We start from the raw sequence: 12,510 nt of genomic DNA on the forward strand, positions 1-12,510 counted from the left end.
CTAGTCTGCTAAGAAGAAGGCACCAAAAGCTACGAGGAGAACACAGCTCCCCGGACACCCCACGCACGTCTTCTCTGCTTCCCCATCCAGAGGAGGTCGTCCCACCATACCTACCATAATGGTGTGTTCTGGAAACCTGGCCCGGACAAGCTTCACGAATTCCACAAAATGTTCCGAGTATCCATTGGCCACATCCAGGCAAATAAACTTAACCTGCGGCGCGGCTTCCAGGATGCTGCTCATCTTTTCCAGATCATTCTTCCCACTGCCCGCACTCACGGCCATATGCTGTACCAAACAAACCAAGAGGCGTAAGACACAAACAGTAACCCTGCCTCCATCCACGCGCCTGTTCTGGGCACAGCACCGTGACCCTCTGAGGTTCACCCTGATCAAACAGACACACAGTGGACCGGCTCAAGAAACATGCAGCAGCAGAGGTAAAGGAGATTCACTCCTTCAGTTACCGGAACTGACTCTGCCGTCTTTCCCACCATTAAACCGCGCATATCCTGAGGCCTGGACCTCAGCCACAGAATCGCGCGCCTGGCTCTTGTTCCATTTCCTCAAGCTCTCCACGTGGCACTCGGAACCGTGGAGCTGCTGGTGCAAATTCTCCAGGGAGGCCGGTGTGCTCAGGCTCCTCGTGTCAAAGCCGTGGCCACCACCCTGAGCATCTCGCTTAGGCGGCAGCAAGGAGGGAAAGATGTCTAAAACCCCTCTGATAAAACTCCTTCCTGCTTTCCTTTTCACTCCCGATGCAACGTTGTCACAACATGCAAATCGTAACCTGCACGGGTTGCTGCAAGTCTTAGCGTCTCCATTCTAGAGGCAAGATGTCCCGAAGTATGAGGATGAATGAGCCCCGAAAGGATCCTCCCCATCCGCACTGGGACGTGCTTACACCTGAAGCCAGCACAGTCTCCTCCGTGACACCCTCTCCCGCAAGCTCCTCAGCACTGGCACTCTCCAACCCACCCCGCTGCTCTACTCAGAACCTGCTCTTTGGAGTTTAGTAATTTATGCCTCAACGAAACTAACCCATGGGATTGTGGCCAGAGTCAGCATCTCACCTTTCATGAGATATTTATATTTTATAAATTTATATAATGTTTATATTCTAACTCATATCTCTAAACTATAAGCCACAGACGAGGGACATATCTTAAAATCCTTTGTTATTCCCCCCAAATCACAACAGTGTAGCTACAACTCAGATACTGAATGTAAGCGGACTGGTAATGTGATACATATTCACTCCAATTTTCACTCCTCCTGTTTACAGTCTGACCTGTGCCCCAAATCCACACGTTCTTTCCCTCCCACTGAGTTCTGCTACCATTTTTATTTTCTCCTTCATTTCTGTTAAAGTTTAGCAGGTGAAACTCAAGATTGGTTAGTTTCCCGCTGTGCCACTGAGTTTGTACCATGTTCCCTTTTTAATGAGCTCTAATTTGGTGGGAGTGGGGCAGTAAGTGAAATGAGGACACTTGGTAATGAAAAAGCCAAGGTTCTGATGAATGCACTGCTGGAAACTCATGCTCCCCAAACTTCATCCAGAGAGGGGAAGAAGATGAAAGAGATAATCCATTAGAATAAAATATGGCAAAAAGGAAGGACCCACTAGTGAGCCAGAACTATTTTATCTCTGAAACACCTTCTCCCCAATCAAAATCCACACACAGTCAAGGCACAGAAAAAAAAGAAGCCAGTGTAACTTCAAAAGCAGTACAATATGAAGTCATTTTCCAATCACAGATGATCTCACCATGTAGAAAAGCATCTAAATGCAGAGATTCCTCTATGGCATTGACGTAGAACCATTGAAGTGTGCCAGGATCAAAGTCTGGTGTGTTCTACTGGGACTTTTGTTATTTTCAAACTGCTTCTTTTTTTTTTTTTCAGTAACAGTGTTACTGACATATAGTCAAAAACAATTCACCTTTGAAAGTGCACAATTCAATGGTTTTAGTATTTTTGGAGTTGTGCAACTGTCACCACAATCAATTTTAGAACATTTCATCACCTCAAAAAGAAATTCCCACACCCTTTAGCCCTCACCCTCAAACCTCTCATCCCACAGCCTTAGGCAACCACTTATCTACCTTCTGTCTCTGTCTCTACAGGTTTGCTTATTCTGGACATTTCGTGTAAACATCATCATGTACACAGCCTTTTGTGTCTGGCTTTTTCACTTGGTAAAATGTTTAAGATTCATCCATGTTGTAGCATGAATCAATATTTCATTCCCTTTCACTGATGAATATTCCATTGTATGGATATACCAGATTTCGTTTATTCATTCATCAGTTGATGGACATTTGGGTTGTTTCCACCTTTTGGATATCATGAATGATGCTACTGTGAACATCTGTGTACAAGGTTTTGTGTGAACATATAGTTCTATATCTGTTGGGTCTATACTAGGAATAGAATTGCTAAGTAATATGGGAACTCTTATGTTGAACCTTCTGAGGAACTGCCAAACTGTTTTCCAAAGCAGCTGCACCATTTTACATTCCCACCAGCAATGTAGGAGGATTCCAATTTCTCCACATCCACACCAACACTTTTTATTATCTGTCTTTTTGATTAAAGCCATCCTGGAGGGCATGCTGTTTATTCTGCTCCATTATATTCAGCTCCAATTATAACAACTTGCTATAATTAGGTATCTTTTCTGGTCAAAAGGCACGTTTAGAACAGACCCATTCCCCGGAAGGAAACACTGCCAGGTCCTCTGCAAGTTCTCATGACAGAACACTTCACTTCTCAAGGGAAAAAAGATATTCCTTGCAGGTAAATCCTAATGTTTTTTAAAAAGAATACAGTACAGGCTTCCTTGGCAAATTCCTGGCAATGATCAATGGCTGGGGGACCACTATTGCCTTCCCCCAGTTTCTCCTTAGGACTCTGTGTGTCTATCTGCTGCCAATTCAAATCCTTTTGACAACCCTAAAGATTTTCTCCCGAGTAACATGGACATATATACACTACCAAATGTAAAATAGATAGCTAATGGCCACATAACACAGGGAGATCAGCTTGGTGCTTTGTGACCACCTAGAGGGATGGAATAGAGAGGGTGGGAGACGCAAGAAGGAGGAGATATGGGGATATGTGTATACGTATAGCTGAATCACTGTTATAAAGCAGAAACTAACACACCATTGTAAAGCAATTATACTCCAATAAAGATGTTTAAAAAATAAAATAAATAAAACAAAAATGGAAAAAAAAAAGGTTTTCTTACCCCTGCAACAAATGTAATTTATAACCAGGGTGGAGTCATACCTGCAGACATTCTGGGTGATTAGCAGCAAAGAGCTTCCAGTCATCCAGGGTGTAATGCTTGTGAATTGCTGTAAGCATGGAGTGCTAGGAAATAAAACAGCACCATTAGGACGAGAATTTAAGGGAGTTCCACTCCCCCTTCCTCCATATGGCGAGGGTGATCCACCAATACAAAAGCATCCGGTGTTCCAGCCCTTCATGCTTAATTTGCTTTGAATGTGCCCCTAGGAGGCCCAAACAGATGAAAGTGTAACTAGGGAAATCACAAAACCGTGTTTTCCACTCTAATCTGATCAGACAACACAGCATTCAAGATTTAGGAGGCAATGCCAGGAGGCAGGGGGGTGGAATAAGGGAGAATTCTCAGAGCCCTGGGCAGCCCACACTTGACTGAGGCCAAGAGCAGCACAGAGGCCTGGTCCCCTGCCCATCAGCAGGGCAGCCTGAAAGCAAAGTTATGCTTAGTCAACCCCAAAGAACCTCAACTTCTACCTGAAAGCTTTTCTTTGGGGTCACAATCTAAACATCTCCCGCTAAAAGCTAAACCCATCAGGCAGTTGGTATTCTTGAGGGAGGGAACTACATAAATCATAATCCTAAATCTATGACTATCAACCCAGCAAGCGTTTACTGAACACCTACTTTGTGCAAGCGCTTTGCATACGTTATTTCATGTGCTTCTCAGAACTTTGTATAGCAATAGTAGTTTCGTGGGCAGAGATGGGGCTTAAGAAACTTAAGTTTAAGAAATTTAACAATCGCTTGGCCAAAAAGGGGCAAAGGCCAGAATCAAATTCAAATCTGAATGCGGAACCCAGGCTCCTCCTCCTGTATCAGGGCCTCGCTCCTAACTTCTCTCAGTCCCCTCTCCTAAAATTCTACAACTTTATTAATGCAAGACACTAACTCAGTGGATCTCAGAAATGGAAGATTCGTAGGACCCACACATGATTAGCTATTTCAGTGCATACTGGTCTCATTCATGGGGAGTCTCCTGTGCAAATGGGAAGAGCACAGCAAGTTCTCCGTTCTTCATGGACTAGTAATCTGATATGTGAATTCAACAGGGCTATTTATTGCCCCCTGATTCCATGCATTTTTACACAAACACATAATTCATTAGTAGCAACGGCTGATCACAGCAGAGGGAGGAAAAGATAGGGAGCAAAAAAATACAAATTCCTTTTGCAATTAATTTATTAGCCTCTGGCCCAAAGCTCACTGGGGGCTAAAGGCAGACAGACGAGGCAACTGATCCTGGACTCAGACAGACCACCCCCCACTCCATTTTGTGACTTCATAATTTGTTTGAAAATCTCCCTTCTAATCACGGGCTAATAATGAATCCCAGCACCTCCTGAGGTTAGACATGCTGTCCACAGCAAGAAGCTCTTTCAACTAATTGGATTTATCTTTTCACTTGGCAGGCATTAGCTACAGAAATAGATGCACATACTCTGTGCATCAGAAGCAGACATTTCACATCTATGATGAATAAATGCACCGAACCTCGGACACAAATGCCGACACAGATGTGCGAGATGAGGATTTTGCCCACAAATAACTTTGTTTTTATTTTTCTAAAGCCAGGGCACTAGCTACTCCCTTTACAGGCAATGAGACAGCAGCTGGTTCAAGGGACCCTGAGCTTGTACTAGTTATCTGTCGGTGTAAGTTGGGAGACAAATCCCTTGTTCTGGAGTCAGTCTGGGTTTGAAATCTTGGCTCAGTGACTACCTGCCTAAATGCCTTGAGCCAAGTGACCTCTCCTCTCCTTCTCTGCCTCGGTTTCCTCATCTGTACAAGGAACCCACCTGTGTGAGCTGTGACCACATCATACACATTACAATCAGTGCTTGGCACCTAAGTTTTTTCCATAATGATGTAATAAATGCTACAGGGCAGACGAAGAGGTTCTGTCTTCATTTTAAAGGTGACGTCACTCTTCTATTAATACAACACTCATCAAACTGAATAATATGGCACAATGTCCAACTTCTTTCTGTGCCTCTAATTTCCAAAAGGATCACGAGCATTTTCAAGAAAGAAATGCATGCAGGTCTAGACCATCTCCCTGAAGGCAAAGTCCAGACTCCATCCACCTTCTGATGGAAGAGAGAAAAAGAAGTGCCTGGAGCAACAATGAGACTCAGAACCAAATAGTTCGGCCACAGCGAATGTCCTGAAGTGTCTCACTTTTCTCCTCTTCCCTGTGTCTGAGCAAGTCCAGGGTGGGCTACTGACCACCTGTCCAGTGTGCTGCTCAGAGGGAAAAAGCCCGCCGTCCTACCTGTGACATCACCACTGCCATCTCAAACGTCCCCACGGTGTCCATGTTGGCCACAATGATGGGAATCCCCGAGTAGGTCTGCTTCGAGTTCCGAAATGTGAAGCTTCGCTCGAGATCCACCTGTTGCAAAAGGGAAAGGAAGTCCTTGTCTCTTTATGTGATTTGGGTAGAACTTCTCGAGTCTGCAGCAAGTGGAAGGACACAAAGGAAGTGTATGTCCCTCGGTCCCTGGATTCTCTTAGGGGTTGGGCCAGGGGTTCCAAAGACAGGTGAGTCCCTGAGGAAATGGAGGCACGGGTTGTTATCCAGGTGCAAAAACTGAACCGGTCCTTACCGGTCCTTACCACCGGTAAGGGGGTCCTTACCACCCTCCAGCACCAGTACAAGGCACTGCATGTTCTGCCATCAAGCCCAGCCTCCAAGTCAAAAGCTCCCTGCTTCAACAGCCTCTCCCACCCGCCTGCCACCTCTGGCCCCAGCCTGGTTCATCCTAGTCCAAAGCACCCACATACAAGTCACCTTTCCCCACTTCCAAGCACTGGAGGGACAGTTCCCCTTCTGGGAAAATCCACTCCACTCTTCCCTGCCAACCAAGGCCCCCCCTTTAATTCTCACCTTCCGAGAGAACCAGGCAATCCAAATTCACCCTGCAGTCAGCTGCAACCCATAACTCCCTTAGCCCTTCAACCTTCTCAGCTATTTTGTAACTATCAGCATCTTTCAAAGAGCCAGGAGGAAGGACATTGCAGCCATATCTGTGCACATAACCACTTGTTCCTTTGACTTGCAAACAGCTCCAATTCTACCAACCTCAGGGTATTTATGACCAACTCAAGCGACAGGGAATCCAGAACGAGAGCTCAGCCAGGAAGGCGGGCTCAGCAAAAGCAGTGGGTAGGGCCAGGCGCTGACCAAGAGCTATTAGCAGAATCGAAATCACTTCTTCGACCCAGGGCAGATCCCAGGCCTGTATGCGCACAGATGCAGCGCTCATCCTTCCCCTGTTCTGCTCTTATCCCAAGCCCCCCACCCCCACCCCCCGGCAGGCTCCACTTCCCAGGCTGGTTTCTGGCTGGGTTTGGGCAATGGGGTCACTGGCGGGACATGGGAAGACAGTGGGGGAGGTGGTCCTGGGTGTAGTCAGAGTAGTTCTCCCAGAGCCCCTCTGCCTTGGCCTGCATGGTGTTGGTTCCAGCTCCCAGAGTGATCCCAGGCCTTGGGAACCTCCCCTTTGGGAGTGGGTTGTCTGCTGCCAATCTCTGGGGTCCCTCGGTATTCCATCCGGCGTCTCAGCTGTGTCACAATGCCTTGTATTAAATTTCCTGTTTTAAATATTCAGCAATGTTCGTTTCCTCAGCAGGACCCTGAGGGATACAGCCCCTCCTGCAAAGGGGCACTTCCCCAAGGAGAACTGGCAGGACAAACACAGGTGGAAATCTTAAGCTTCTGCAAGAATTTGGACCTACATTAATCCTGGCTGACAGAGGACAGCAGCGGTAATCATTTCCTACCAGTATTTATCTAGAGGTTTCTTCTATTTTTTCATTGGAGGTAACTTTCACCTTGCCATCAACATGTCAGAACACCAGGGGGCACCTCAGGTCCTTTTCACACCTCGCGCTCCCCCACCACAGAAGGCTTCCTGGGCTAATGAGGTCATCAACATGGCGGCGCTGGCCTTAAACAGCAATCAGTGAGGGGAGATGAGATGCTGTCACTGGCAGAGCACTTGTGGAAGGCAGCTCATCCCTTTCCCCACTTCCTTCATGACCATCCTCAGGGACACTTCAGTGAAGCAAGTTCGATCTGCATCCTGAAAGGTAACTGAGGGGAACTATCAGTTGCACCCTTCTGGGCTGCTAATGGCGTGCTGACATTTTGGCTTTGCAGGCTTAAAACAATCGGAATTCCTTGGTCTCAAATTACTTATACTCCTTCCAAGAAACGTGAGGAGGGCTGCCACGCTCTGCACCCAGCTGAGCCTACAGTGGGTTTTTCTTGGCGCTGCAGAACAGTCCTCCATGGAAAAGGTCAGCCTTGGCAATGAACTCTTCCCCTCACTTCTACTCTCCTGCACACGGCGGAGCCTATGCGATCCTTAATCCTAGGAACGAGAAATAAAATATCTTCCCCGACCTTATCCACGCAGACGGAAGGACACAGACACACACACACCCGAGACGACCAGTTGTTCACGGAGAGAAATATTTTAAATATTCTAGCCACCAGAAACAAAACTTGGCACTTAACCTGCCACAGCTGGTCCACGCACCAAATATAGCACCTCCAAACACTCTCTCTGCTAAGCCTGGTTTGAAAGGGCACAGAAAGTAATAAGCCACCCCTCTCCGGCCTCAATAATGCATGTTTCTGCTGTTCTTTAAACATACCTTCGTCATAGTCCTGCAGCTCAACATTTGGGGGCCCCAAAATACAAAGAGGCCCACCTGCCACGTTTCTAAACATCTCAACGTCATGAGCAACGTGTAAGAAGCTGCTACACAAATTCTGTTCTATCCTCCTACCTTTACAACACAATTTCATTAATGACCTGGAAAGCACCAGAACATGGTGCCATGGGAGCCAGCCCTGGCCCCTGTCTCTTCCCACGCACATCCTTCTGGGCACACATGGACACCCCAGTCTGCACACTAAGCTCCACGCACGCACGTCCATCCCCGCAAACAGCGGTCACCTGGCCACTCTGAGGTTAGAGGCGAGCATATCGGCAGCAAGGCTGGCCCCTGGGAAACAGACCTGGGGAAGAGGCCCCCCGTGCAGGCCTTGGAATCAGCTCGAAATCATTTGGGCAGGAAATCCAGGATCCTGAGTATCTGGAGCATGGCCTAGAGGGAAAGGCCCAGCCCTCAGCTCTGCCCAGTGAGCAGGGGACAGGGGAGCAGAAGTGGAGCCCGGGGCAGGGGCCTCTTTTCCCTAAAGCTATGGCTGGTGCTAATTAAAGCAATTCTCTTATTAGATTATTCATTATCTGTCTCACCTGTAGACTGTAAGTCGACGCCTAGAGGCAATGCCTTTCACCTCTGTGGTCCTAGTGGCTCAAAAAGGGTAGAATAAATTAATGTCTGGCTAAGGGGTAAGGATGAGATTGTTTTGGCCCCCAGCCTTTCAGGTCAATGCGTGGTAGGCCCCAGCCCGGCCCTCTGAACATGCTCGGTCCCCTGGAAGTTTCACCATCAGGTGTCAGGATTCAGAGATGCGCATGCAGCCACACACAGTACCAGAGAGCCACGGGGTTCCACAAATGCAAAGGCTCCAGTGGCCAGTCTGTGGGCACACCAGAATCACGGTGGAATGACTCCCAAAATACACATGCTCAGGCCACCCCAAACTTAATAAATCAGAACCTTTGTGTTGGAGACCACATGTGTATTTTGGAGTGTCTCCCCAGGTGATTCTGATGCATTAAGAGCAAGCTTCATCAAACCCTCCAATGTTACAGAGCAAAATTTACAGAAGCTGTTACGGTTTGAACTGTCTCCCCAAAAGGGTATTGAAATACCAACCATCAGTACCTGTGCATGTGACCTTACTTGGAGATAGGGTCTTTGTGGATAATCAAGGTAAGATGAGGTCGTTAGGGTGGGCCCCATTCCAGTATGACTGGTGTTCTTATAAAAAGGGGAAATTTGGACAGAGACACACAGAAAGGGAGAATGCTGATTCAAGAGGAAGACAGAGATCAGAACGATGCATCTACAAGCCAAGGAACACCAAGGTTATGTGTAAACAATCCGAAGGCAGGAGAGAGGCTTGGAAGATTCTACTCCCTCACAGCCCTCAGAAGGAACTGCGAGACAATGCATTTCTGTGTAAGTCACTCAGTCTGCAGTACTTTGTTACGGCAGCCCCAGGAATCTAATACAGAGCCCTGGTAATAAAATAACTAGCTCAGAGCTTGGAAGAACCCAGGCCTCTTTTCTCCCAGCCGATATTCTCTCTACTCTGCCATGGTCTCATTCCCCTCGGGCCAGCCTGCTGTCCACTGAAGCTGGACCAGAACTCACCAGAACCGGTCCACTTGTCACTGGACTACTGGTGAAAAAACGACTAAGGAGTCTTAAGGAGACTGATAGCTCGTCAGGTCATGTCTTCTCTGTCCCAGGACAAGTAAGTGGCCAATTTTCCACTGCAAATTCCTCCACTGTCTGACTTCCAAAGTTATGGTTGTGTTAAGTTTGTGGGTTTTTTAAAAAAATCTTCCTAGCTTAAGGACTAGGGTGGGACACTGGAACAAGAAATGGGTCCCGAGAAAGAGAATGCTCAGGGAGTCAAGGGATGATGTCACCTCCCCAGTGTGTCAAAGAAAGACAAAGTTCTTGCCCAATTGACAACCATGTCACTTCCTCTGAAAAGATTACCCAAATGCTCCCACACAGCCCTGTGGCCCTTTATTCTTGTGGCCCAAAGCCTTGTGAAGACATGAGCACGGGCAATGGATGGGCAGTGAGGATGACTGCCGATCTGTTACAACCACAGGAAGGCAACCTGGGCCATCTCCACCTGTAGCCTTTGCCTCAAATTCATTTTATGTGACACTTGTGGAAATCCCCTTGCAGAAGCACTAAACCTCCGAGTGGAAGGGCACTCTGCCTTCCTCTGCATTTCCTGCTCACTGCCTGATGATCCAGCAGCAGGCCCAGCTCTTAGCAAAACTGCTGCAGTGATAAATCTTGTCAGTTGTCATAACTCTCCCTTCCCAGCCAGACTCTGCTTTCACAGGGTATGCTTTCTCTCCCGGCTCCAGTGTTTTCTCTCCTGGCACCACTCATATCTGCTCTCTGGTTAGGCTCAAAGTCCGGTCATTTACCATTTAGTTTCAAATTTACACTCAGGTATCCTTCTGCCTGGGGGCATACATTTAGGATTCTGTCTGGTCATACAACGCAAAGTTTTCATCTGCTTACAAGAAATTTCAGGCATCCACAAGCAAACTGGGAAAACCTTGAGAGGGGATTAGAGGTCCACCTAGATCCCTCAACATCACTGAAGCAGGCAGCCAGGTGATACCGGGTGGCCAGCAGGCAGCTAAACCATGACGGGAACCAAATGGAAAGGCAACGCCAGTTAACTCAGGTTTCCAGGCAGGGAACTGGCAAACGTGGAAATATGAAAACACTTCTCAAGGACACAGAGATCTCACTGCTATGTGTAGTGAGAGAGCAGATCTCACTGCTATGTGTAGACTGCAAGGTGTCATGGGAAGCTGGGACATTAACACTTTTAATCAGCCCAAATTATGAAACCTAATGATGCACGACAACGTCACACGATTCCCTGGGAAACAGTAATTCATTTTATTACATAATCCTGAGTTTTACCTTCACAAGAGGTTTCCTGCTTCAGAAAATACACATAATATATCCTTGTTTTAAACATATAACTTTTCTTAAAGTAAGTTTCTCTCTACTAAGCGAACTGTGAATATTTAGACTATTGAGGCCAACAAATTACTAGTCTGCCCAGAATCTCCACATCTCATCTTGGCCTGGACTCAGGTACCAGCTACTGCTTAGACTTCAGGAGACCAAGGCCTGCCATCGCAACTGTTGACTGTTGTTCTAAGTGTCTGCCCCACTCTTTAGCACCCGGAAGGACACAATAGAGGACAAGAACAGAGTTGAGCAATCCAGGGGGATAAGGGTTAATCATTCCTCGCCTCTTCCAGTCCTGGCTCCAGCTGCCAACCGTCCTGCTTGAGAAGGTGAGTTGGGAGGGCCTGGTCATCGGCTAAAGCAGCAGCAGGCTTCCTTAATTCAAACAAGCCCTCAGCTGGCAGCCCCAGGCACTGCAGTTAGGAGGCAGGCGGGGGCACCGGCAGGCAGCCCAGGGCCTCGCAAGGAGATTTATTTACGGTCCTGGGAGCGGGACGGACGGAGCAGCGGGCTGGCTCAGTCTCCTGCTGTTTACTTCTCCAGCCCCCGCTGCCAGACCCAGCAGTCTCCTCCCCTTCGGCTCCAGCTCTCGGCCCGCCACGCAAAGCCACGGTCACTGGGATACACGACTCCGGGGGACGCTGCCTTTGTGTGCAACTAGTTTATCCTTCACAGCTTGACCTTCCTCCTGCCCCCCTCCCTGGCTATGTCCAGTCTGGTCTCCACCTGTTCCGCAGGCTTTGCTCTCATTAAGGCAGGACCAGAAAAAACGCCTCCACCCCTACTCCCGCACCCCAGTGCTCCCAGCTTCCCAAACGCTGGGCTGGACTGAAGCGGTCCAGTAAGTGGGTGCCATCAGGCACAGGTCTGCAGCCCCACTCCCAGAAATCCACTGAAACGCAGAAAGTAAACCCTGAACTTTTGCCCCGGCATTTCCCTGTTTTGCAGACGTTTTTAAAAAATTCCATTGCTGGACCTGTTACTAAAGCAGCCAGAGTTCCCCGCACTGAGAGACACTGCCCCAAAACCTCCTCTCCCTTTATACTTAGTCTCTGCTCTGTGTACCACCGCCGCCCGCCCGCCATCCTCTCTAAGTCACTTGGCCCCTTGGTCCTCGCTCCTCTGGGGTCTAGTTCTATTGCGTGCTTCCCCTCGCCCACCGACCGGACAGATTTAGAATTTTAGGCCGGAGTCGGACCCCTTAAAGACACCTCCAATCCTGGCAGGGAACCAGCTGCCCTTCCCCCTTCTACAGTGGTGAGGAGGGCAAAGGGGGTCAGCGTCCCATCCATCTCCAGACACACAGAAAAGCTGGCAAGGCCGGCACATCCCAGCGCCTTGCACCCACCTCCCCCGCGCCACCCGGGCAAAAGATCCCACCTCGGCTCGGCTCTTGAGGCTGCTTCGCTTGGGTCGGAGCAGGACATCCTTGAAATCCAGCTTGAGGTCGGCATCTATGCGGGGCATGGCGCCGGCGGCGCGCTCGGGCCGGCGCGGCGGGAGCCCGCAGCTCCTCCCTGCGGCACGGGCTGG

At 48.5% G+C, this 12,510-nt stretch overlaps 1 protein-coding gene across 2 annotated transcripts in view; it reads right to left on the reverse strand.

The window, feature by feature from the left end:
• GMPR (guanosine monophosphate reductase) overlaps positions 1-12,449 on the reverse strand; it is a 40,071-nt gene extending 27,622 nt beyond the window's left edge. Inside the window, exons 1-4 of one of the 2 annotated variants that reach the window (XM_007461266.1) lie at positions 12,358-12,449; positions 5,585-5,704; positions 3,295-3,378; positions 115-288 (exon numbers count right to left, since the gene is read on the reverse strand). In XM_007461266.1, the coding sequence (XP_007461328.1) occupies positions 115-288; positions 3,295-3,378; positions 5,585-5,704; positions 12,358-12,444 (465 nt within the window). In that variant the 5' untranslated portion in view covers positions 12,445-12,449. The remainder of the gene's footprint in view (positions 1-114; positions 289-3,294; positions 3,379-5,584; positions 5,705-12,357) is intronic. The other variant, XM_007461267.1, reaches the window with a different exon arrangement.
• Positions 12,450-12,510: the final 61 nt, after the last annotated feature.

This window comes from Lipotes vexillifer, unplaced genomic scaffold (assembly GCF_000442215.2).
Source record: "Lipotes vexillifer unplaced genomic scaffold, Lipotes_vexillifer_v1.1 scaffold863, whole genome shotgun sequence".
NCBI classification, from domain to species: domain Eukaryota; kingdom Metazoa; phylum Chordata; class Mammalia; order Artiodactyla; family Lipotidae; genus Lipotes; species Lipotes vexillifer.